Source organism: Myxocyprinus asiaticus, chromosome 36 (genome assembly GCF_019703515.2).
Source record: "Myxocyprinus asiaticus isolate MX2 ecotype Aquarium Trade chromosome 36, UBuf_Myxa_2, whole genome shotgun sequence".
Lineage (NCBI taxonomy): Eukaryota > Metazoa > Chordata > Actinopteri > Cypriniformes > Catostomidae > Myxocyprinus > Myxocyprinus asiaticus.
The window spans coordinates 31,123,118-31,150,802 of record NC_059379.1 but is presented as its reverse complement, the minus strand read 5'-3'; the positions used below and the strand labels follow the sequence as shown (position 1 = coordinate 31,150,802).

At 40.4% G+C, this 27,685-nt stretch overlaps 1 protein-coding gene across 2 annotated transcripts; it reads right to left on the bottom strand.

Annotated features, from left to right (window-relative positions):
- Positions 1-3,252: 3,252 nt before the first annotated feature.
- Positions 3,253-27,382, bottom strand: LOC127427411 (paired box protein Pax-6-like). Of its 2 annotated transcripts, XM_051675014.1 has the most exons (8): positions 27,165-27,382; positions 18,575-18,703; positions 17,540-17,707; positions 11,400-11,482; positions 11,102-11,258; positions 10,934-11,004; positions 4,549-4,678; positions 3,253-4,062 (listed from the first exon to the last, which is right to left on the bottom strand). In XM_051675014.1, the coding sequence occupies exons 2-8, from the start codon at positions 18,678-18,680 to the stop codon at positions 3,965-3,967; spliced, it is 813 nt and encodes a 270-aa protein (XP_051530974.1). In that variant the 5' UTR covers positions 18,681-18,703; positions 27,165-27,382; the 3' UTR covers positions 3,253-3,964. The 2 variants fall into 2 exon arrangements, with proteins under 2 accessions (XP_051530974.1, XP_051530975.1); XM_051675015.1 differs by lacking the exon at positions 27,165-27,382 and having other exon boundaries at positions 3,254-4,062; positions 17,540-18,223; positions 18,575-18,638.
- Positions 27,383-27,685: the final 303 nt, after the last annotated feature.

Sequence of the window (27,685 nt, the reverse complement as noted above, 5' to 3'; positions counted from 1 at the left end):
GTCTTCTGATATATGATTTCTTAGCTGAACCAAACCAGACAGTTATTGAAGTGCAGAGGACAGACTCAATGACTGCTGAGTAGAACTGTATCAGCAGCACCTGTGGCAGGTTGAATTTCCTCAGGTGCTGAAGGAAGTACAACCTCTGCTGGGCCTTTTTCACAATGGAGTTAATGTGGGTCTCCCACTTCAGGTCCTGTGAGATGGTAGTGCCCAGGAACCTGAATGACTCAACTGCTGCCACAGTGCTGTTTAGAATGGTGAGGGTGGTCAGTGTTGGGGTGTTTCTCCTAAAGTCCACAATCATCTCCACCGTTTTGAGCGTGTTCAGCTCAAGGTTGTTTTGACTGCACCAGACAGCCTGCTATTTAACCTCCCTTCTGTATGCAGACTCATCGTCATCTCGGATGAGGCCAATGACAGTGATGTCATCTGCAAACAAGAACAGAGTGTAACGTAGATTTTTTTTTTTTTTTTACATTTTCTAAAGAAGTCTATGGGCATTTTTTTTTTTTACCACCTAGAATAGTAATAGCACCTCTCCTCCACAAACAGATGTATCATTCATGTCTATAAATAACAGCGTGGGACGAGTTACATGCAGAAGTTTAGTAGTTAATACTTATGGTAAAGGTTTTTTTTTTTTTTAATCTACAACCCTAAGTATGAGCAATAGTGTTGCTTGCCTTACAACCACCACTAATTACATTTACCTGCATGACTGTAATAAAGACAGCTTTTCCTCAAAGAACTGTTAAATGTCCCACTACTGTTGACACATCTTATACTTCTATGACAGTGCTACAAGAAGGACAGAAGATGTTTTATAGGATATGCCCAACTTCTTTTTAGAACATTAATATAAATACCAACATGTTCTTGGTATTTGTTACATTGTCCAGGCCTTGTAGTTAAGTTAAATTATTTTGAATGCAATGGGGATTTTAATGCTTTAATGGAAGAGTCTTAATTTGCTCTTCACAGTAAGAACTGTTCACAAATCTTCCACTTTCCCTGTGTTGACAGGGAAACACTTCTTATCACTGCAGAATCATGAAAAATGGGGTGGCTGTGGCTCAGGTGGTAGAGCAGATTGGCCACTAATCACAGGGTTGGCAGTTCAATTCCTGGCCCACATGACACCACATGCCAAAGTGTCCTTGTGCAAGACCCTGAACCCCAAGTTGCTCCCAATAGCAGGCTAGTGTCTTGCATGGCAGCTCTGCCATCATTGGTGTGTGTGTGCACAAATGGGTGAATGAGTCACAGTGTAAAGTGCTTTGAAAACCACTAAGGTTAAAAAAAGCACTATATAAGTGCAGACCATTCACCATGAAAAATGACAACTCTGGCATAGTTATTGACACTTTAGACAACATAATATCTGTTGACACCAGAGAGCTCCAGAATGTCCATTTCTTGTTGCACAAATCTGCTTGCAAACCATCAATGGTACTTCTCCCTCATCTTTCCCCAATATATATATATATATATATATATATATATACAGTATATATATAAAATCACATGCCATTGTGCAATCCAAATGTCTCTTAGAGAAGTAAAACCAAAACATGAACATAGACATTGAAAAATGAGTCACAGATTTTATGCTCACCTGGTTGAATGGACTAAAGTCAATCAATCAAGTGCATTTTGATTTTGATCAAGTGCATTTCAGACAATTACAACTTGCAGTATGATTGTCAAAGAAATGTTTATTAAAGTGTTTAATGCGTACAGTAGTGTAGGTTGACTGATGGGAGTGAACACAAAATCCACACATAGTGGAGTCAAAAAGACCATACATATTTCTATTTTTTTATTTTTTATTATTATTATTATTATTTATTAAAATCTGTAAATAAATAAATAGGATCAAATAAAAAATACATTAAAAAAAGGAAAAAAATAAGAATATATATATATATATATATATATATATATATATATACTAAAAGTCAGATTTAAAAAGAAGTTAAACACAATGTTACTGTTTTGAAACAACAATACTTAGGATCAACAGATGTTCCATGAGACATACTGTAAAATTGTTGGCAAGACATTTTGCATTCTGTATCCTTTGATGCTTTTCACCAACAGTGGTGATTCTCATTACTTTTATGATTGTATAAAACCAATAATTGATTAGTCATTCATTGTTCATTGATCACTGCTTAAGTGCAGATACAGGTGCATCTCAATAAATTAGAATGTCGTGGAAAAGTTCATTTATTTCAGTAATTCAACTCAAATTGTGAAACTCGTGTATTAAATAAATTCAATGCACACAGACTGAAGTAGTTTAAGTCTTTGGTTCTTTTAATTGTGATGATTTTGGCTCACATTTAACAAAAACCCACCAATTCACTATCTCAAAAAATTAGAATACATCATAAGACCAATAAAAAAAACATTTTTAGTGAATTGTTGGCCTTCTGGAAAGTATGTTCATTTACTGTATATGTACTCAATACTTGGTAGGGGCTCCTTTTGCTTTAATTACTGCCTCAATTCGGCGTGGCATGGAGGTGATCAGTTTGTGGCACTGCTGAGGTGGTATGGAAGCCCAGGTTTCTTTGACAGTGGCCTTCAGCTCATCTGCATTTTTTGGTCTCTTGTTTCTCATTTTCCTCTTGAAAATGGTGAGTTTGCTGGCCAGTCAAGCACACCAACACCATGGTCATTTAACCAACTTTTGGTGCTTTTGGCAGTGTGGGCAAGTGCCAAATCCTGCTGGAAAATGAAATCAGCATCTTTAAAAAGCTGGTCAGCAGAAGGAAGCATGAAGTGCTCCAAAATTTCTTGGTAAACGTGTGCAGTGACTTTGGTTTTCAAAAAACACAATGGACCAACACCAGCAGATGACATTGCACACCAAATCATCACAGACTGTGAAAACTTAACACTGGACTTCAAGCAACTTGGGCTATGAGCTTCTCCACCCTTCCTCCAGACTCTAGGACCTTGGTTTCCAAATGAAATACAAAACTTGCTCTCATCTGAAAAGAGGACTTTGGAACACTGGGCAACAGTCCAGTTCTTCTTCTCCTTAGCCCAGGTAAGACGCCTCTGACGTTGTCTGTGGTTCAGGAGTGGCTTAACAAGAGGAATACGACAACTGTAGCCAAATTCCTTGTCACCATATTCTAATTTGTTGAGATAGTGAATTGGTGGGTTTTTGTTAAATGTGAGCCAAAATCATCACAATTAAAAGAACCAAAGACTTAAACTACTTCAGTCTGTGTGCATTGAATTTATTTAATACACGAGTTTCACAATTTGAGTTGAATTACTGAAATAAATGAACTTTTCCACGACATTCTAATTTATTGAGATGCACCTGTATCATGATTGGCTTTCAGTCCCCTGCTTTGATTGAATAAGGCATTTGCCTTGATTGTCATTGCCTTACTGAGGTGGCAAAAAGCAAAGTCATAAAGTTTTCATAAGAAGTGATATATAGATCACATATCTGTTTCTGAAAACAATCACAACAAATGAATGATTTTAATGCAGACATTACAGTGGAGTAAGCAGGAATTATTATTAAATAAGTAGACACCAGAACTGTGTTCTTGAATACCATAATAATAATAAGCTTCCCATTTTAATAGACGTGCTGCCAGGAACTTTTGTCAATGATTCTGAAGAGACGTTTGCTTAGAAATAGGACAAAGATCATTACACAATGCTTGGCTATCAGGTTTCATCATATACATTCCTGTCTGAAGCTGAATGCTGGGGTGACATGGATGCAAATATGGCACACTGTCATCAGATCTTAAATCTCTTCCAAAAAACATTTGTAAGGTTTTGGTTTGTAGGTTGTAAGGTCCAATCACCAGAGGAAATATTTCCTCAGAGTTTAGAACAACTTGTTCTAAAGTTTTTATTTGTATTTTTGTAAATATCCATATTTTGTGACTTTGCAATGGAAATCTACCACTTTTCTCATGCTTATTCAGTGCAGTCTGGCCCAGTACTGGCCAAGGTTCTGCCCCATATTGTCTTCATTTCCTGGAACCTGGACAGGCACAGGAATCCCTGGAGAGATCAAACCTAAAACAGAAATGAGCAAGCATTTGTATGCAATTTTAGAAGACATTAATTTAACCGCTGGAGTCATATCGATGACGTTTATGCTGACTCTCTGTGATTTTTGGAGCTTCAAATGATAAATCTCCATCCACTTGCATTTTAAGGACCTACTGAGCTAAGATATTTTTCTAATTTTCTTCAAATATATTCTGGTGAAGAAAGAAATTCATACACACCTGGGATGTCATAAGGGTGAGTAAATTATGAGAGAACTTTAATTTTGGGGTGAAATATCCCTTTAACTTACAGTAAGTTAATGCTAAGGCTACAACCTTATTGTAAAATGTTACATACTGTACTCAATTCCAAAATGGTTTTGTACGATCATAAAAAGAACACATTTGATTCAATTAAAACAGTATTTTAGCAGTTTTGCAATAGATTGAACCACATATGATGGATGGATGGATGGGTTACAAATAGCAGAGGAAGAGATAATAGACTTACCTGTGCTGCTGTTAGCTAAAGAAGGAGGTGGCAGATGTGGTGAAGAGTAGGACGTCTCAAAGTGGCTAGGTGCAGAAGGGGATGGTGGCAGCATGCACGAATAAGAGGAGGCAGACGGAGAAAGAGAAGACTGCAAAAGAATGATAATGAAGTTGAGTTTCTATAGTGTTTATAAATAGTTATAATAATAATAATAATAAAAAGTAGTTAATGAAGTTGATAATACTAAATAGTATATTTAAAATATGATTGTACTGCAATGAAGAAAGGCAGATTTTCTTGATTATTGTTGATGCCAGTTCCATTCTCACCACTAGAGGGCACTCATACATAGTGAAACAGATGTTCAGTGGCCCCCAAAAAGTATTTTGACACATTCACCACGCTTAAAAATGAATGAATGCTAAAGCATTAGATAGCAAAGTGTCAAACTAAGTAGCTTTTGTTTTTAAATAAGATGACACATGCACACTTTTCAAGCAAAATATAGCTTTTAAACCATAAAACAATAGATACAGACTTCAAAATGAAGACAAAATGTATTTGGATACTTTCTGGTTGTTAATTGTTAGTGGAAGATTCCCATCTTAATGTGATGAACTACTCTCCGTGGTTACTCTCCTAGAACACCTGTGTGAGGTTAAAAATAATTGCAAAAATGTCTCAGAAAAGTAGCTATTTTGAGGAACGTTCCTGCATTGGGTGTCTTCAGATGACTGTGATGGTGTAATCTAATTAGAAAGTAATTAATCTCATTATTTTAAGTCAAATAAGTAGTGTAGCACATTGCATTTTATATTCTTGTAATCAGATTACAGCAAATGACATTCAAATAAATTAATTACTTTTAAGTAAGTGTAAAATGTAAGTACATTGCTTGGGTTACACATATTTCTCAAATATTATTTATGTAGCATACATAAACCATTTTTTTTTTTAATATGTAAATATTTGTTTATTTATTTGCAATTTTTTGACAGCTGTAGAGTGTGCAACCCCTTTATGAGAACATTCAAAACATTATTTTTAATTTATTGAGTGGAAAAACATTTTAGAATGTATACTGAATGTAATGCAATTAGCAGGGCTGCAAGTGCAATATACATTGAGGTGGAAATGTCCCCTCCAATAATTGATATCTTTGTTGCTGTTCTGCTGCAGTCCATTATGCATCACCATCTAGTTGTCATTAAGTTGTTGCAGGAATAACATAAAGGTTTAAAAAAAAGTTTAATTTTAAGCGTGCTCAGTAGTCTAACACCACTCATCAAAGTCATATGAGATAGCCAATCAAATCGATGAAGGCGGGACTCAAGTTTAAGATGCTAAGCAGGAACCTCGTGGATTATTCCAGTGCCATGCATCAGCAAGCAGTTCAGGTTAAGAGTATTTGTGTCATGTGAGATGTAAGTATCTAACTAAACATGCACAATTTGACCACTGTTTTATAATTAAAATGTTGTTCCAACCAAGTAATTTCCAAGGTTGCAAACTATTCACCATTTGCTGAAATTTGCCATTTTCAATCTAAAATATGTCATGTACAGTACATGATTCGGATGTCGGATGTGTTTGTCTTGTACTGTATGAACTTAAAAACCCATATAATTTAAAACCACAAATTATCAAATTTTGGTCGCATTTAAAAACGTTAACTCATTTAAAGCCTTTATTCAAAAAATTATTGCATTTACCGCATTTACTATTTTAAAGGACCGAGGACACCCTCGAACCCCCCCCCCCCCCAAATGTTTTTGTCCCCCCCAATATTCAAGACATGATTACGGCCTTGGTACCAACCGAATGTAATTTCCAAGGGTGTTGTAACGATGAGTCATCAGAGTTGAGATCCATGTGCAGCTTTAATAATGATAAACATCATGGGCCTAGGTAGCTCAGTGGTAAAAGATGCTGGCTACCACCCCTGGAGTTCGCTAGTTCGAATCCAAGTGCGTGCTGAGTGACTCCAGCCAGGTCTCCAAAGCAACCAAATTGTCCCGGTTGCTAGGGAGGATAGAGTCACATGGGGTAACCTCCTCGTGGTCGCAATAATGTGGTTTGTTCTCGGTGGGGCACGTGGTGAGTTGAGCATGGATGCTGCGGTGAGTTGAACGCAGATGCCACGGTGGATGGCATGAAGCCTCCATACGCGCTGTCTCTGTGGCAACGTGCTCAACAAGCCACGTGATAAGATGCATGTGATGATATAATTATATGTAATAATATATAATATAATAATAATGATAAACATCATAATACAGACAGGCAGGGTCGATCAACAGCAACCGTAATAACAAAGGCAATCCAGAGTGGTAGAAAATAAACAGGCAAGAGGTCAGGGCAGGCGGCAGACAATCACAGGTTATTTCCATGTAAACAAGGCAGTAGTAGTAGGCAGGCAGCAATGGGTCAAAACAGGGTAAACAGTCCAGGATCATACACAGATAATGCAAAACCTCAGAGAACGTTTAGAAATGTCAGCCAGGGCAAAACAAGACTTGCAATGTTAGAGAGTGAGAGTGAGACTTAAATAGCTGAGTAAATGAGAAACAGCTGAGCAGGTAATCAGTGACAGGTACGGGGATTATGGGACATGGAGTCCAGAGAGTTCAATCCCCAAGTGATGGAGCCCTCTGGTGGTGAGCGGGAGGAACAACAAAGGCGGGATTCATGACAGGTGTAAACTATTCACCATTTGGCAAAATTCACCATTTTGAATTGAAAATATGTCATGTACAGTACCTGATTTGGATGTCATTCATAATTTTGAAAGTGAAAACATTAACAAAGTAGTTTTCATTCCATTGAGGAAGCCTGGTCTGTGTCAGGTCAGGTCTGTGCTCAAAAAATGAGCCACCAGTTAAAGGAGTAGTTTTCCATTTTTATTTACCTAAAAATGGAAAATGTACTTTTACTCACTGTTTTACTCATGCTGTTACTGTATCTTGGAACATAAAATAGATATTTTAAGCAGCTCTGTTCCATAGAATAACAGTTTATAGTGAGCAGGAGCTGTCAAGCTTACTTGTACTTGGACAAATACTATAAAGCACTATTAAAGGTTCATTATAAAGACATCATAACAGTAGTCTAAATGACTTGTGCACTATGTTCTAAGCTGGGTCCATAGAAAAGCTTGTGTTGTATGGACTACTTTTATGGTATTTTCATGATGATTTTTTCGCCACTTTGGACCTTGACAGCAGTGGTCAATATGAAGTGTTGTATGTAAAAGAGCATTGTTAGGATTCTTGTAGGAAATATTGTTTTAAGATTCTATGGGGGGGGGGGGGGGACAATGAGGCACAACTTGAGGACAGTAACTAATTTTGTGTATTTTCTTTTTGCTAGCCAGATGATGTCATGTCATTTTACAGATACATCAATGATGAATAGAAATTCAAATTATATTCATCTTTTCTTTGATACAGCATAAAAAAGAAACGATGACTGAAACTGGCATATTGCTAGCAATGCAGGCACAGTGTTTGTCTTGTACTGTGCAGGGATAGGCACGAGTACTCGGGTACTCTGACGTGGCAGCAATGAACAATCATGAAAACGATGATCAATGGTGATCAAGCATGATGTGAGTTTTGACTTAATTCAGAATTCAGTGACAATTACCTGACAACTAAACACAAACATGTCAAAGAGGGAGCTTATTTTTAACTTAATTTTGAGATTGATTACATTGTGATTTTGAGGGGTACATTGATTGTCAGAGATGTCTCATAGCAACCAAACTGATATACGACGCTGCAATGCTATCGTTACGATAATCAAAAGAGAATGTAATTAACCGTGTTTTGAACGCATGTCTTTGCAAAACATTTGCTAAACACGTTTTATTATAATTTACTGTAAGAACTTTGACTCATTAATGGATATTATTTAATAAAAGTGAATGTTTGTCGCTGACTGTAAACCTCCCTGTCCTGGGTGCCGAAATGTTTGCGTGATGTAATACACACCTGCATCTCGACAAATGTGAGTTGAAGATTTCCGCACAAGTTTCCAAGTTAGAAGTCCAACATAACATTCTGTCGCACTTTTCTCAGTTGAAAGGTGGAAATTCCGACTCTCTGAGTTGAACGGAAAGCTTCATGAATCATCACAGCAACAACAATACGGAGCATCGCGGCTTTCTCCACAGGAGCGAACACTTGGACACACACACACACACACACACACACACACACACACACACCAGGCGTGTGGCAGTGGACTTAACGCACTGAAGCATTGTATATACAGCAGGCGAGGGTTTCAAACAGCTAGACAGAGCTCAGCTAAATGGAACAGAATGCAGCGTTTTCAAAACTGAACTTCATTATCAAAGTGGTGTTCTCACTTTGTGTCAACTCCATCAGATTTTATTAAAATCCTGAATTAATCAGGCAATGCCATTGTCAGTTATAACTTTGAGGACCCCTTTCCTACTTCCTGTTCATGGTGGATGCAACAGTAGGACACATTGTCTGGTAAGTTTGATATTTTTATATTTTAAACAAACAATGTTTAAGTCTCTGCAGTCACAGCTTTAACATGTCAACACTGTCATAATTTCTGTCAATAGCAGTGGGATAAATCTTAGTATTTGTGTTATGGTTATTGAGGCAGCTTCAACTGAGTAAAAAAACGAAATGGCTCCTCTGTACAACACATGGCTAAGATGGAAAAATATTAAATTTTGTTTTAAGGTTTTATGTCTGACGGAGTTGACTTGTAAGCTGATGGAGTTGACAAGTGCTCACAAAAACTCTTTATATAGTGATATAATATCAAAATATTATTTTTGAATATGGGGAATTATTCTAATGATGTTTCATGATTTTAATTACATGTATATTTGGCCTGATTTACATAGTTTGTATACATAACAGCTTTACATCTACTCTAGGCATGCATTCACGCACACATACAAACATTTACTTAGCTATCTAAATGGGGACATTGCATAGACTTCTGTTGTTTTGTGTACAGCTAGTTATAAATACTGTAACCTAACCCTAATAGAAAAATTTCTGCATTTTTATAAAATAAAAAAAAATTAAAATATTTACAAATGAGGACGTCCCTAGAGAGCTGCTCTTCCACAATGTTCTCTGCCGAGAACTTCAGATGAATAAACAAACTCCTGTGTCACAGAGACAGTTAACTGACAAGTCAAATTGTCAAGCACTGACATTATCAGGCAAGATCCTGAAGAAGAACTGCCTTCTTCATAGGATTCGCCAGTTTGGTTTGACATACAAGTTAGTGAGAGAAATGAAACAGACAGCACATAAAAGCCAACGTTTCTCCAGGGTATCAGCCAGGCTGTTCAGGAGTTCTTTATGAATTCTTCTCGCATGACAACAGACAAAACTGACACTATCATAAGAAACAAGATTAAGCATCAGCGAATGTTCTTGAATGACTCCATGATTAACCTCCACAGTGATTTCATCAAGAGGAGCCCAAATGTGAAGCTCAGTTACTCTTCCTTCTGTGCTCTGCGACCCTTCTATGTTACAGCACCGACGACATCTGATAGGAAGACATGTCTATGTCACTATCACGAAAATGCATGCTTAATGCTTCAGGCTTTTAGATCATCAGGTGTTGTGATGTTTACTAAACTAGAGGACAGCTTTCAATTAATTTGTTGCTCTCCAGCAAGTGAGGCCTGTCTTCTTCGCACATGTAAATTAAATATCAAAAGTGAGTTAGTTCTCTTAATTTGTTGTCTTGTTAATCAGTTAATTGAAAGAAATATTTGTTAGTACTTAATCTGTTGTAACCTCAGTTGGTTCTTTTTCAACACAGTCAGTTATTTGTCAACACCGTCAGACGAAATATTTTATACTTTGTTCAATTTATTGTGTTAATATATTAAAACACCAACTGAACTAAATTATATGATGCCTAAGAACTTTGGTTATATATGCTTAGTATTAAAAAGGAAGGTCGAGAATTAAGGAATTTAGAAATTGGATTTTTCATAATAGTGTGAAAACAGAAAACTAAAATGTAGAGAATGTATTTTATCACTTAGCTTCTTTACTGAACACCATAATTAGATAATTGAAGAATTTACACTCTTGTTGGATGGATCAAATTAAAATAGCATGCTTTTTATTGTGTCTGACGGAGTTGACACAAATTAAGTTATGAACTGAATAAATGTCAATTTTCTGAAAAAAAAGCATTTTCAGAAAAACCTGTTCTCTTACGTTTCGTTAGCAAAGACCTTTGTCAACAAATATATCAATTTCTAATTAATGTAGAATTAAAAAAATAAAAACTAACATCTAAACATGTTTTGTCCCTTATCCCAAGGATCAGTGAGTGATGTGCTAAATAGAAATATTTATCATAAAATGAGCACTGGAGGCCTTACCTGGACTCCAGAGTAGACCGAGAGAGAATTATATGTGGGGAGAGCTGTCTCACTTTGACTGAGCATGAAAGCTAAACAAAGAGAAACAAAAAACAGAGACAAAGACATGATTATATTCTGAAGTTCCTAGTATGCAAATGTACCACTTATGTAAACCTCCAAGCACACCTGCACTGTTGCCATGCTGATGATGATAAACAGTTGGGTTAAAGGATGTGGTCAGAGCAGCATGTGTTTGAGGACAGGAAGTCCTGCCCCCAGAATGCTTCTGGTTTCGCAGCTTCTCCTCTCGTCTCCATTTGGCTCTTCGATTGGAAAACCACACCTGTCAATCAAGGCCCAGAGAATGATTGGGAGATGGAATCAATGATCTATCATACTGATTTCACTGTGGTCCTGATGTAAACACTTTATTCAAGGAAGGGAAATAGGGCTTTTCTCAGTAATAAAAAGGGAGATTACATACTTGTATCCGTGCCTCAGGAAGGTCGATTTTGTTTGCAAGTCGTTCTCTGGCAAAAACATCTGGATAATGTGTTCTCTCAAACTCTGTTAGATGAGATGTATCGACAGAAACATAAAAAAGTTTTGTAGTTTATGTTGAAAAGATTAAATAGTTTACCAAATATATTCACTGTTTTTGTGCAGTTTCAAGTTTTGTACATATTGACATGTTGAAAATCTATGAATAGATCTTATTCACAGTAGTGGCATCTTTGATTTTTTTAAGTAATATTTCGGGTTCAATACAAGTTGAGCTCAATCGACAGCATTTGTGGCATAATAATAATTACCACAAAAATTAATTGTGACTTGCCTCTCCTTTTCTTTAAAAAAGGCAAAAATCAAGGTTACAGTGAGGCACTCACAATGGAAGTGAATGGACCAATTTTTGGACATTAAAATACTTTTTCAAAAGTATAGCCGCAAGACAAACAATTTGCGTCTTAAGATTTTAGTGTGATAAAATCGCTTACTAAACTTTTCTGTGAAAAGGTATGTCCAACTTTACAACTTTGTTGCTATGACGATGTCAACAAACAATAAAACCCTAAAACAACTGTAAAAACAATGATTTAAGAACTTTACAGCTCAAATTACACATGAATTTTAACAATTAATGTAAGTGCTTTTATAGTCAAGTCCGGTCAGATTTATTCGTAGAGCGCTTTTCACAACAGGTGTTGTTTCAAAGCAGCTGTACATGAAATTATGCTATAACAGAAAATGAATTAATTTATTGCCAATATTACAACTATTAGTGGTTAAAATTAGTCAACTTAGTAAGTGTTGTTGGTCAGTGATTAAACAAAATGATTTTGTATGAACAATAAATTTAAAATCCTTGAAGTCATCCCGAATTCATTGAGGAAATACACTTAGATGCTATGTCCTTTGATTTTGGGCGATGAAGGCTTTGATAGTGGTTAATTCATTTTCTTTGTAGTTTAAGGGAGTGTTGTCCCTCCTTTGACCAAGTTGACATAAGTATCATTCAGTGAGGAGCATCGCAGCTTATGGAAACTTATGGCAGGTAATTTTGGTGAACTCTATCCTGAGCCCATGCTTCAGACAGTGGCTCATGAAGAATCCCATGTCTTTGAGTTTCAATTCGTCCTCAATGAAGTCCATCTTAGTAGACTGAAGTGAAGTCTGGCTGACACATGCTGCAGATGGTCATCATCACTCAGCCACACAGTGGGAATCGGACATCAGGCAGGACCGGACATGGATCTGGCAGGCTCTGGTAACCTCGGGATATATTCCCGAGGTTTAGATGGAAAGAAATAGAATAAAATTAGCATAGATGCCATTCACTTTAAAGCAGAGTTAAAGAATAAGAGAAGTGTTTTTGGTTCTGGCAGACCTAACTAAAGCAGCATAACTATGAATTGAGGGATAAATTAGGTGTATGCCTGGCTGAATAGACAAGTCTTTAGTCTAGACCTAAACTGAGAGAGTGTGTCTGAGTTCCGAACACTGCTATTCCATAGTTTAGGAGCCAAATATGAAAATGATCTCCCTCATTTTGTGGATTTTGATATTCTCGGTATTGTTAACAGGCCGGAGTAAAATGGGGCTGATATGATCATATTTCTTGATTCTAGTTAGCACTCTCACTGCTGCATTTTGAACCAACTTAAGTTTATTTATTAAACCTGCAGTAAATCCACCAAGTAATGCATTACAATAATCTAGTCTTGAAGTCATGAACGCATTAATTAGTTTTTTGGCATCAGAAACAGATAGCATGTGTTGTAACTTGGAAATATTTGAGAGATGGAAGAATACAGTTCTACAAATATTAATATTTTGTTTTTCAAAGGTTAGATTGCAATAAAATATAACACATACATTTTTTGCTGTAGAAGTTGGTGTTACAGTACATCCATCAATTTTTTTAGGTTTTTGTTCCAATAATTAATACTTCTGTTTTATCGAATTGAGTAGAAGGAAATTTCTAGCCTTCCACTCTTTGATATTATTTATACACTCTGTTCATTTGGAAAACTGTGAAATTTCATTGGGTTTCGAAAAAATATAAAGTTGTGTATCGTCGGCAGAACAGTGAAAACTAATTCCATAGTTCCTGATAATGTCTCCCAGGGAGAGCATATATATGGAGAAAAGCAGAGGCCCTAAAACTGATCCCTGTGGCACTCCATACTTTATTTTGATCTGAGAGTTCCTCATTTACACAGAAAACGTGGTAGAGAGATAGGACCTTAACCAAGCTAATGCCTGTCCACAATTGCCAACATAATTCTCAAGCCTATCCAAGAGAATGTCATGATCTATGGTGTCAAAGGCAGCACTAAGATATAAAAGCACTAGAAGAGAAATGCATCTGCGATCAGTTGATAAGAGCAAGTAATTTGTAATTCTGATAAGTGCAGTCTTTGTAATATGATAGGGCCTAAATCCTGACTGAAATTCTTCATATATACCATTTCTCTGTAAAAATGAACAAGGTAGGGAGGACACTACATTTTCTAGTATTTTCAACATAAATGGGAGATTTGAAATCGGTCTATAATTAGCCAATTCTCCTGGATCAAGCTGTGGTTTCTTGATAAGCGATTTGATAACTGCCAGTTTAAAGTTTCTTTGGACATGCCCTGAGGATAACATGGAGTTAATAATATTAAGAAGAGGTTCTGAGATTACACCTCTTTTAGGAGTTTAGTCGGTATTGGATCTAACATTATGTTGTTGATTTTTATATTTTGATCATTTTTGTTAGCTCTTCCTGACCTATAACAGCAACGGATTGAAGTTGCTCATAGGGAATAATTTTTGTCTTCTGGGGTGCTGTGCCAGACAGATGCATAATTCCAATTTTGTTTCTGATGATTTAGATTTTATCAGTAAAGAATTTCATAAAGTCATTACTACTATGCTGCGAAGCAATCTAGTGTTAAGTAGTCCTACCTTTATATGATGTTTATCTTCAGTTTTTTTTTTTTTTTTTTTTTTTCAAGTTTGACATTGATCAAATTTTTTCTATATGACTTACTGAGGGTTTTGTGTTTGGTAATTTGGGGAACAGACACAGTCTCTATATGATATATAGGTGATTCATTCCCTATGTGTTGTAGTTTATGTTACCTGTGTGATGTCTCAAGGCAGCTAGCAGACATTTGGATTAGCCAGTTTGTCTGCTTCCTGATCTGGGCCCCAGTTAGTCAAATACTATCACTATTAAGACTTTGAGCCATAGTACTAGAGAGGAGAGTGGCACCTTTCCTGGAGGGATGAAGTCCGTCTCTGTTTAGCAGGTCAGGTCTTCCCCAAAAAATCTTCCAATTGTCTATGAATCCTGTGCTATTCTCCGAACACCACTCAGACATCCAGTCATTCAGTGATACTAATCAAATATAAACCTCGCCACCACGACGAGCAGGGAGGGGGCCAGAGCATATTACAGTGTCTGACATCATTTTTGCAAGTTCACACACCTCTTTAACATTATCTGTAGTGATCTCTAACTGGCGAAGTTGGACATTGTTAGTGCCGACATGAAAAACAATCTTTATAAGATGCTCTGGGACCGGAAATGCATTTAACAATAGTGGCTAGAGTCTCTATTTCCACGTTCCTTACAATAAAGTCACCAATAACAAGAGTGCTTTCAACATGATTCTCAGTGGGTGCATCACTGAGTGTGGAGAATCCAGTGGAAATCCTAACAGGAATGGGAGAGTGGTGTCGCTTTGCCCTACGAGTATGCTGCTGAGATGTCACTCAACCACCCTACTGCGGGTGCTCTACAGCCGGAACCAAAGTGTGAGTGCTGCTTGCTGTTCTACCCGCATCCGAAACAGTATCTACCGGCTTCTCTTTCTCATTGACCTCCACTAGCGTTTGGATGCGTGTCTCTAACACATTAACCTTCTCCATCAGCCTGAAGAATTCCTTAAATTTATCAAATGTGAATCCCTCACTGCTGATGGAAGAAGTAAACATGTGGCATGCAATGCATGAAGCGATAATATGAGCGGATGCCATGACTTACCACAATTGTTTGTTGTTGTTGTGGTGGTGGTTTTTGATCAGTGGGGATTTGAGATCAATGCAATGATCCGTGTAAAAAAATGCATGCGGTAAAGCACGCAGTTTAATTGCAATAAAAGTGGAAAGGCAGGTGTGTGCAGTAAAATGCACGTAGTATCACGTTAAAATTATAAAAGCGGAAAAAATGCTGAAAACAGAGAAATAACTATGCTAAGCAGGCTAGCGAGCACTAGCAGGAACAGGAACAGGAAAACAGTGTCACCACAGGAAATAAGCGTAAAACAGTCAAAAGTGCTTTTATAAAATTAGACACTTCACATTTCTGCCTTTAATTATAAGCTTCACATTTCTGCCTTCAATTATAAGCTTCACATTTCTGCCTTTAATTATAAGCTTCACATTTCTGCCTTTAAACCCTCCAAAATGTGGCCCCATTCACTTCCATTGTGCCTAACTGTAACCTTGGTTTTTGCTTTTTTTAAGGAAAAGGAGACAGAAGTGAAAATGTATGTTTGTGGTAATGAACATTATCCCACAAATTCTGTCGATTGAGTTTAACTAGTCTTGAACCCGGAATATTCCTTTAACGGGAATGAAAACGATGCTGTGAGGGATAGAATTACAGACTCTTCAGTGGCACGATATAAAGCTGTATAAAGCTCCTAGATCCCATTTGATTTTCCACAACTCATGTTGTCTAGAGTTTTTTGTCTACTGAATGTTCTTAGAAAGATATTTTTCAAGTTTTGTCTGAGGAATGATCAAAAAACAATTTAAACTGCATTACAGTTCATTGAAGAGACTGTACATCTATCCCTCACGGAATTGTTGTCATTTCTGTGAAAAAAAATCAAAGATGGCACCGCTTTGAATATGGTGTATGGTTTTATTTGTACTCTTGTAGCTTCATTTCCATCCCACAGACAGAATAGAAATAAGTGATGAGGTGTGGAGGTTTGTGTGTGTGTGTGTGTGTGTGTTTGCGCACACGTGTGTGAGTGCTGAGAGTGACATGACACATTTTTTGTGTCCAGATTATTTTATTCTATCATTCCTATTCATTTGTTTAAAAAGTATTTAAATACACTTCTTCTATGACTCGATTTCTGAATAAAAATGTAGATATCTTTGTGGAGCATAAAGTAAAATATATCAGGATGATGTAGCTGTCTGGAGATTGTAACAAAAAAGAAAGGAAAAAAGAGAGAAAGAAATAAAAAGAAGAAAATTCCCATTTAAAGGCTGAAAAAAAAAAGCGGAAGTAATTTGGCAAAATCATTTTACCTTGAAAATATGTTTAAAAACTTTGTTGAAAACAACAATTAAGATGTGGACACACGTGTAATGTGTGAGGAAAATATTTTATTACTTTTTACTGGATAATTACAACACATCACATTCAGAGTCATTCAATTAAATATATATATATATATATATATATATATATATATATATATATATTTTTATTATTATTATTATTATTATTATTATATTTTATTTTATTTTTTTTTACTTTATTTTCAATTCCTTCAGCCAGTGATTTGAAAGCACCTCTTCTAACATGTCTTCAATTTCTGAATAAAAAATCTGATATTTTTGTGGGGCATAACATACATTTTTAGTTTTGTTTGTTTTGAAAAATCTTTTTTATCTTGAAAATGTGTTTGAAAACTTTTTGGAAAACAATAATTAAGATGATTAAGGATGAATCCTTATGAATGTGAGGAAAATATTGTATTACTTTTTTACTGTATGTTATAACACATTACATTTTTAGTCATTAAATAAAAATTTTTATTACATAATTGTCTGGTTTCATAAATGTTGGTTGGTTATCATAAACACTAGTTTAATAATGTATTAAACAAATATTACATTTCAAAGAAATTGGCACATTTAAAAGTAGATTTTTCCTTGGACACCCCCTTATTTATCATTGACCAGGAAACCAGTTCAACAATTCAACACTAATCTACTTATTATCTCATAAATAAATATGATGCATTATATATTGTATATGTTTGCTTAGACAGTATCTGTCTATTCATCCATTCATCAAGGCTTCACAATCACAGCACTCTGAGTTTTCACCTTTCTCCAGGGCTTCAATCTGTTCTGTTGTGAAGCTGGTTCTGTTGTGCTGAAGTTTTCTCTTCAGCTGCAGCCTCAGTTGAGACCCCCCCCCCCCCCCCCCATCTCTCACTACTTTTCCTCCTCCCGCCATCCCTACATCCTTGTCTACCAGGCAGCCATCTGACACTGAATAAATAACAGTTACTGAGGAGCATAAACAATAGTTTACCAAGCAATGGCAAAATGAGAATGGTTTAACACAGCGCTTCTCAACTGATGGGTTGTGACCCAAAAATGGGTCCCAGGTCTGTTTTGAAAGAGTCGTGGACAGAAAAAAAAAAAATGGTAAATTTTAACAATAAAATGCAAATAAACATATAATTGTGCATAGTTAGGATAGCAAAATGAATATGCTTATCAACTGTTTAAATGCGGCAGAAGACACTTCCCACACACTTTTGTTGTTGACATCAAAGTCTGTGTGCGAAATCACACTCTATGGTATTTTGTAGCACATTAATGTGTCACTTGACTTGGTAGAAGTTACAATACAACCATGAACAGGTTGGATGACATTCCCTCATCCTCGAAAACCATTTAATGTCTTTCATACTTACACATTTGTCTTGATATATACAGTCAAAGGAGGAAAGGTGGAAAGGAACATAACCACAGAGACTATTTAGTAGAGACAGGCCACTTCTATTAAAATTAATGGAAGAAAGCATCACTTTTTAGATACAGACATTGCCTGTCAATCAACTCCAGAACTCACATGCACATTAGCTATACAAGCTGGGAAAATTTATGATATCAGTATTGTCAGATTTTACTGCTGATTTGAAATATATTCTTTGATCGTGATCTTGACCAACCATTTTGAAGATTTCTGTCTTTCCCCATTCAAGTATATAGGAGCTGCACTTGTATGTCGCTTGTTTACATAGAAAAATAGCTGCCCGGAAGTGTTCTAAAGATGGCCGCTGGGTGGACTGACTTGCTAAAAAGACTTTGATGATGATCTTTGCTATAATAAGGATTCAGAAATCTCACCAGTGCTGTGCTGGGTGGGTACTGTGTCCTGTTGGTGGTACCAGTCATTGGGTCCAATCCAGTTTGAACTACTTTGGAGATTCAGCATGGTTAACCTTTCAAACATCCTAAATTTTACCACTACAGCCTCTGGATAAGAAGAAAGTCAAGACTGTCACTCAAAAAATAAATAAATAAATAAAATATTTTAACTCTTTGGTTTAAATGGAAAAAATCCACATGTTTGAAATTTGTTTTCTTAAGTTAAAACTGAAATACTTCAAGTAGAGGGAACCTAACTGAATCAATTGAACCCAACAAAACTTAACATGTAAAAATAACTCAAATGAAACGTCATGGTTACTGGTGTAACCTCCGTTCCCTGATGGAGGGAACGAGACATTGTGTCGATGTAGTGACACTAGGGGTCACTCTTGGGAGCCCGAGACACCTCTGGTCTTTGATAAAAGGCCAATGAAAATTAGCGAGTGGTATTTGCATGCCACTCCCCCGGACATACGGGTATAAAAGGAGCTGGTATGCAACCACTCATTCAGGTTTTATGCTGAGGAGCCGATATATGGTCCGGCCATTTCAGCGGGTAGTTCAGCGTTGTAGCAGGAGGGACACAACTTCTCGTTCCCTCCATCACGGAATGGAGGTTACACCAGTAACCATGATGTTCCCTATCTGTCACTCACTCGACATTGTGTTGATGTAGTGACACTAGGGGTCCCAATACGAAACGCCACAACTGGCTGAATTGTGTTACATGAACTGGCGGTGTGTGGTTGGCAGACTGCTGTGTGCCTCATAGCCAGTACACCAGGTCAACACATAACCTCCCTCAACATAGTTATGAGTGTCAAACGACCCTTTTTGGGGACAAGTTGAATATCCAAAGATAGAAACAGGCTTAACCCAGTCGTGGCCTCTTTTCCCTTCTCTTTTTCCACTCCCTAAAAAAGAAGGGGGATTATCCGACTGGGCCGCCAGGTCTAGTCGGGGGGTGTCCCTCCCAAGGGGAAGACACCGTGGAGACCACACCTCACCCAAAGAGATGGGGGGATATTTAAGTGGAAGAATACGTCACATGGTCTTTCCAACCATGTGGAGAGCCTTCAAGGTAGATCCTGCCCAATGGGGGAGGAGTTACTACAAACATGGAGACTGGGGCAGAGGGGCTCTGCCCAAGGAAGACGCATTTTGCCAGCAGGGAAACGAACTAGCAAAAGATATATATCGTATGGGGTTAGCCTTACAGGGAACCGCCACATGCGGAGCACCTACCCCAGAACAGGGCTCTTAGTTAGCGTGTGTACTGGGCCGGCAGCAAATCTCTCTGAAGACTCGACTGTCACAGGGCTCGGAAGAAGTCAACCAGGGAACATAATTTGAGAACACTACTGGGAATTAACAGCGCATGTCTTCAGCTCCAAGGGAGGTGGAAGGCACTATGTGCAAGCGATACACCCGGCCGGCTATCCCGGGCTTATCCACTTGTGTTACGTGCCACTACCTGGGATGAAACTGGTTCCACCCGGAGGTTGTAGAACCTTGCAAAGGTGTTGGGTGTTGCCCAGCCTGCTGCTCTGCAAATGTCTGTTAGAGAGGCACCTCTGACCAGGGCCCAGGAAGCCGCTACACCTCGGGTAGAATGGGCTCATGGCCCTACCGGGGGCGGCATGTTCTGGGTGAGATATGCCATAGTTATGGTGTCAACGAGCCAGTGGGCGATCCTCTGCTTGGAGACAGCGCTTCCTTTCTGCTGTGCATCAAAGCAGACAAAGAGCTGCTCAGAGATTCTAAAGCTCTGCGTGCGATCCAAATAGATACGTAAAGTGTGCACCGGACACAGCAACGACAGGGCTGGGTCTGCCTCCTCCTGGGGTAGTGCTTGCAGGTTCACCACCTGGTCCCTAAAAGGGGTGGTGGGAACCTTGGGCACATAACCCAGTCGGGGTCTCAGGATCACGTGAGAGTAACCCGGACCAAGCTCCAGGCACGTTTCGCTGACAGAGAACGCTTGCAGGTCACCTACCCTCTTGATGGAAGTGAGCGCAGTCAGGAGGGCAGTCTTCAAGGAGAGTGCCTTAAGCTCGGCTGACTGCAAAGGCTCAAAGGGGGCTCTCTGTTGACCCTGACGAACTACGGAGAGATCCCATGAGGGAACGAGGCGTGGTCTGGAGGGATTCAGCCTCCTGGTGCCTCTTAGGAACTGATGATCAGGTCATGCTTCCCTAAGGACTTACCGTCGACTGCGTCGTGGTGTGCTGCTATGGCGGCAACGTACATCTTCAAGGTGGAAGGGGACAGCCTCCCTTCCAACCTCTCCTGCAGGAAGGAAAGCACTGATCTGACTGCACATCTCTGGGGGTCTTCGCATCGGGAAGAGCACCACTTAGCGAATAGATGCCATTCAGAGGCATACAGGTGCCTCATAGAGGGGGCCCTAGCCTGAGTGTTCGTGTCTACCACCGCGGGTGGTAGACCGCTTAGGTCTTCCGCGCCCCGTCCAGGGACCAGACATGGAGATTCCAGAGGTCTGGGCGCGGGTGCCAGAGGGTGCCCCATCCCTGAGAAAGAAGATCCTTCCTCAGGGGAATTCGCCGGGGGGAGCTGTCGCGAGGAGCGTGAGGTCTCAGAACCATGTCTGGGTGGGCCAGTAGGGTGCTACCAGGATGACCTGCTCCTCGTCCTCCCTGACCTTGCACAGGGTCTGTGCAAGCAGGCTCATTGGGGAAAAAGCATATTTGCATAGGCCAGGGGGCCAGCTGTGTGCCAGCGCGTCTATGCCGAGGGGAACCTCGGTGAGGGCGTACCAGAGCAGGCAGTGGGAGGATTCTTGGGAGGTGAACAGGTCCACCTGTGCCTGTCCGAATCGACTCTAAATCAGCTGGACCACCTGAGGGTGGAGTTTCCACTCTCCCCTGAGGGAAACCTGCCGTGACAGCACGTCCGCTGTAGTTTTGAGATTGCCTGGGATGTGAGTGGCTCGCAGCAACTTGAAGTGCTGCTGACTCCGGAGGAGGAGACGGCGGGCGAGTTGTGACATACAACGATATGCTACCACTGCCATGCTGTCCATCCAAACTAACACGTGCTTGCCCTGGATCAACGGCTGGAACCTCCGCAGGGTGAGCAGAATTGCCAATAACTCGAGGCAGTTGATGTGCCAATGCAGTCGCGGGCCCGTCCAGAGGCCGGCGGCTGCGTGCCCGTTGCAAACAGCACCCCAGCCCATTTTGGAGGTGTCTGTCGTGACCACGACGTGCCTGGAGACCAGTTCTAGAGGAACACCTGCTCGTAGAAACGAGAGGTCGGTCCAAGGGCTGAAAAGACGGCGACAGACCGACATAATGGCCACGCGGTGTGTCCCGTGGCGCCATGCCCGTCAGTGGAACCGCTGTTCCCTGTTTGAACGCCTTCAAACAGGCCAGCACCGACTGGGCGCGCATCCTTCAGGTCTACCGCCGCGAACCAATCTTGATGCCGGATGCTCACCAGAATGTGTCTTTGCGTCAGCATCTTGAACGGGAGTCTGTGTAAAGCCCGGTTCAGTACTTGCAGGTCCAAGATTGGCCGCAACCCACCGCCTTTTTTCGGTATGATGAAGTAGGGGCTGTAAAACCCTTTCTTCATCTTGGCTGGAGGGACAGGTTCTATCGCATCCTTCCGTAGGAGGGTAGCGATCTCCGCACGCAGGGTGGCGGCGTTTTCACCCTTGACCAAGGTGAAGTGAATACCGCTGAACCTGGGCGGGCGCCTGGCAAACTGAATCGCGTAGCTGAGTCGGACGGCCCGGATCAGCCACCACGACGGATTGGAAAGCGCGAGCCACGCGTCCAAATTCTGCGCGAGGGGGACAACGTCGTTAGACGTACCGGCAGGTGGGGCGGAGCGGCGGGGCGGAGCGCGAGGTGCCACAGCATGCCGTGGCCGTTCTGAGTCTAGGGACATCGAAGCACTTACCTGGCTCCTTGTGACCACCCCTGGAACAGCCTGGGATGGGGGAGGAAGAGGCCTGTCCTCGTAACCCGTGGAGGCTGCCACATCGGGGGCGGCTGTGTGCCACAGCTGGGCGCTCAGGGGTGGAAAGGGCACCGCTGGAGTGCCAAACCTGCAAGAAAAAGCCCGTGGACGGTAGTCGTGGTGACGACCGTACGCACCAGGTATGTGACCCAGGGAGGAAGGAAGCCGCTCTTTTGCTGAACTGTTGGGTACCGCAGCCACTTGGGCGTGCGGTGAAATCAAACAATAAGGCAACAAAAGATTTTCCACCCAGCCTTCCACCGGGGGATGGAGTGGTCTTCCTTCCAGCTCCATGTGAGTGGGTTCCCTCGTGCCTGGGTTGCCCATCTCAGGGGCGCTTTGAGGACCTCCGTGGGTTTTTCAGCGCCGGCTGTGAGACGGGTGGCTTCGGCTTCCTGCGGTGGGCTCCACACCGGGGCCGGGCCGAAGGGGCGGGCTGCGGCTGAGCCGGTGCAGTCACCGCAGGGGGACACCCTTGGCGACGAGCAGACAGGGTGCGGGATCTTGGGCCGCGCCGGGGCAGGATGTGCTGGATTGCCTCCATCTGCTGCTTCACCGTCGAGAACTGCTGGGCAAAGTCCTCGACGGTGTCGCTGAATAGGCCCGCCTGGGAAATGGGGGCAGCAAGGAACCGTGTCTTGTCGGCCTCGCACATCTCTACCAGGTTGAGCTAAAGGTGGCGCTCCTGGACCACTAGTGTGGCCATCATCTGCCCGAGAGATCGCGCCGTGACCGTCATCGACCCGGAGGGCTAGGTCAGTCACCGAGCGCATTTCCTGCATCAAATCTGGGGCGGAACTACCCTCGTGCAGTTCTTTCAGTGCCTTGGCTTGGTGGACTTGCAGGAGAGCCATGGCATGCAGGGCAGAGGTGGCTTGTCCAGCAGCACTGTAGGCTTTAGCCGTCAGGGATGCCGTGAGCCTACAGGGCTTGGATGGGAGCTTAGGTCGTCCACGCCAGGTGGCGGCACTCTTCGGGAATAGGTGCACCACGAGCGCCTTATCCACCAGGGGATCACCGTATAGCCCTTGGCCGCCCCGCCATCAAGGGTAGTGAGAGCGGGGGAACTGCAGAGTCGGGGCCAGGCAGTGAAAGGTGCCTCCCATGACTTCGTCAGCTCCTCATGCATTTCCGGGAAGAATGGCACTGGAGCGGGCGCGGCTGCTTTGAGCGGCGCCGCGAGCCCAGAAACCAATCATCAAGCTGCGAGGGTTCAGGGGAGAGCGGAGGGTTCCACTCTAACCCGACGCTTGTGGCTGCCCGGGAAAGCATGTCCGTCATTTCGGCATCGGCCTGTGACTGGGCGATCGTCCCCGAAGGGGGAAGCCCAGCTGAGGCTTCTGCGTCCGATGCTGCGCTCGAGAGCTCATCATCTTTGCGAGCTCCGAACAAGAAGCCAGACTCGCCGTGAGACGAGCCGGCGAACTCATCCGGAAGCCCGACTGGGGCAGATGAGCGTGCTGGGGAATGGGAGGTCCGCTGGGGGATACCTGGCGGAGACGATCCCATTGGGGTCCCCAAATCGCCCCCAGTGCTAGCCGCGCTGGCCTCATACCCGTGGGTAGAAGGACCGAGGCGGGGAGTCGCTGGGGAATAACACACAATCGGAAAAGAATCTATGAAAAGACGCGTCTTTAAAAAGATGTTTCGTGTGTGCGCTCTTTTAGAGAAATATATACTCTTTTAGAGGGGAAAAATGCATTTTCAGAAAATATACTCTCTAGTTTTTCTGCTGAAGCGCCCAGGGGCGTTCTCTGCAGTGCACCAGTGCAGAGGAGGGAGAAGCCACTGAAATGCGCCGTCAGATCCAGCAGAGGTGAATGAACAGTGATATTCAGCTCAATGAGCATGACCATTCAGCTCCGAAGAGAAAATCTGAATGAGTGGTTGCATACCAGCTCCTTTTATACCCGTATGTCCGGGGGAGTGGCATGCAAATACCACTCGCCAATTTTCATTGACCTTTTATCAAAGACCAGAGGTGTCTCGGGCTCCCAAGAGTGACCCCTAGTGTCACTACATCGACACAACGTCGAGTGAGTGACAGATAGGGAACTTATCCAGTGGCATGCTAGCTAATGACAAGAAATGTTAGTATATTAAATGCATGCTTTTGGAAAGCACTACTGCATGCAACTTGATCACTAAGCTATGGTTAGCATAGCAATTTCTCTATGGAGAATGCAATATGATGAATGCAAAACATATATTGGTCCTCAACTTAGCCTCAAGCTCCACTCTTCACCCTGATGGTTACCCCAAAAAGTACTACAGAAATTATTTTAAATCTTAACATAACAAAACAAAAACACTAAAAAGTCTCCCCTTTTATAATATTCTTGCACAAAGACACATAAAACAACACTTAAAGGGTTAGTTCACCCAAAAATGAAAATTCTCTCATCATTTACTCACCCTCATGCCATCCCAGATGTTAATGACTTTCTTTCTTAAGCAGAACACAAATGAAGATTTTTATAAAAATATCTTAGCTATAGTCCATACAATGCAAGTGAATGGTGATCAGACCTTTGTTAGCACCAACAATCATATAAAGGAAACAAAGTAATCCATAAGACTCCAGTGGTTCAATCCATATCATCAGAATCGATTAAATAGGTGTGGGAGAAAAACAGAACAATATTTAAGTCATTTTTTACCCTAAATCTCCACTTTAATTTTTACTTTCAGATGTGAAAATGAAACTAAACAGGCACCACATGTGACTTTCAGATGTAAAAGTGGAAGTGGAGATTTAGAGTAAAAAAAAGGACTTACATTTTTATCTGTTTCTCACCCACACCTATTATATCGCTTCTGAAGATATGGATTTAAACACTGGAGTCATATGAATTACTGTTTCCTTTATGTGATTTTTGGTGCTACAAAGGTCTGATCATCATTCACTTGCATTGAATGGACCTACAGAGTTGAAATAATCTTCTAGAAATCTTTGTTTATGGTTAGCAGAAGAAAAGTCACACATCTGAGATGGCATGAGGGCGAGTAAATGATACGAGAATTTACATTTTTGGGCAAACTATCCCTTTAATTTTAGCAATTTCTCTCCCTGTTGAGTCCCATACAAAGCATGCTGGGAACTAGAAATCCTCTGCCCAGTTTCAGATAACCAAACAAAGAATATTAATGTTGTCCCAATGCAAATGGATTAACTAAAGCTGACAAGACACTTTTTGGTTGAATCAGCTCAGTTAATTTAAGTTCCCATGGTTACATATATTTTTTTAGTAATAAGAACATGGAAGGCTTGAGTTAAACTGACAATGGTGAAATTTCTTTTTTTGAGTGTATAATATAATTTAGATTTCCCAAAAAATGACCATGACCTTTGACCCCTGACTGACAGAAGAACAGCGAAACAAATAGAGTGTGAGAGAAGCACGAGTTTACGCACAAATTTCATAGAAGTGAATTAGCATCATTCTGACAGAGAAAGAGTCTGTTACATGGGCATGCTACATTCACTCTCTGACTACTAAAATATATTAATGAGACAGAGAAAGATACTGGAAATGTATAGGAGTAAAAATATAAACTTAGGTAATACCAACATTCCACTATTTATGATGTCAACATATGCTTGCCCTGGGTGTACAGATTTTGTGGAATGTTCAATATTTGTGAATCAAAAATGTATTGCACACACAGATATACTGTATATATATATATATATATATATATATATATATATATATATATATATATATATATATATATATTTTTTTTAAATTTTTTTTATTTATTTTAGCAATAGGAATATGCACCACAGACCTCTATTGTCACAAGGGCTATACCTCAGTAACTATAATTTTTATTTTATTTTTTTACACAAATGCTTGTTTTCTCTGGAAGTGGTTTTGAACACCTAGTTCAAAGGATTAGGATAATTTTTGTGGTTTCCCTCTTCTGAACTAACATTCCAGTATCATCATATTTTTACAAAAGCTGTTGGGTAAACAAGTGAACACAATAAAACCACACAAGCATACATTCAGGCAAGTGTCAACTATTTAATGAAGGTAGATACTGGTAAAATTGTATTCTCAGGACAGAGGTATTTCTCATAAATGTCAATTTGAGGCAGTCGTTTCAATTTCTGTTTTCAGAAACACTTGTTTAATATTTTGTATTTAACATTTGATTTTTCATTAATTGTTTTGTGCTTCATAATTGTTTTCATTTTTAATCTTACCTCATATATTGTGACAACATGCCTGCTATGAGGTCAATGTGTGTTTACATGGGCAATAGCGGTGGCTATAACTTTTTTTGTAGCCAAGTCTTTAAGCTATGTGCTAAAGCAACAACTGACTTTCAAAAATAAACCTACTCTGAGACATATTCACTGGAGTAAAAAGTGTGACAACTTGCCTCAGTCTCAAGCTTACATTCTGCTTCTCAATATTTGGACTCCTTTAGCCAATATATGTGGTCTTTTCTATTCTTTACATCTGTTTTTGTATCTTTACCCACATATATAAACTCAACATAACAGTTTTAAATGCTTGTACCAAAAAATATAAAACAACACAACAATAATAGTACAAATCTAACTCACCAACAGTTACATTATTTGCAGCTCATCCATTGTAGCAAAACCGATGTCATCCCTGTTTTGGAGTCTTATTAAAGGTATCCTGCTAACTTGTTTAATCAACAATGAAATGTGTGTGTGGAGTGAGAGAGAGATAGGGAGGAAGAGAATGAAGAAAGAGAGATGCTCAGAATTAGACAGGGTGGAAGAGAGAAAGGGGGGGCTCAGGAGAGAAATGCATCTTCAGGAACTTTTGGCCTAGAAGTGAGAGAGACAGAGAAAGAGAGAGAGAGAGAGAGAGAGAGAGAGAGAGAGAGAGAGAGAGAGAGAGAGAGAGAGAGAGGATGGAACAAATAGAGGAAGAGTGACACAGTGAGTCAACATCAGTGTCAAATTTGAACTTAATGTGAGCGAGAGAGAGAGAGAGAGAGAACAGCAATAAAACCACAAGAGATAATGGAGCTATAGAGGGAAAAGAGAAAGTGGGGAATGGCTCTGCACAGAAATTAGCACAATTTAATATTAATTAGCTTGCACAGGTTAAA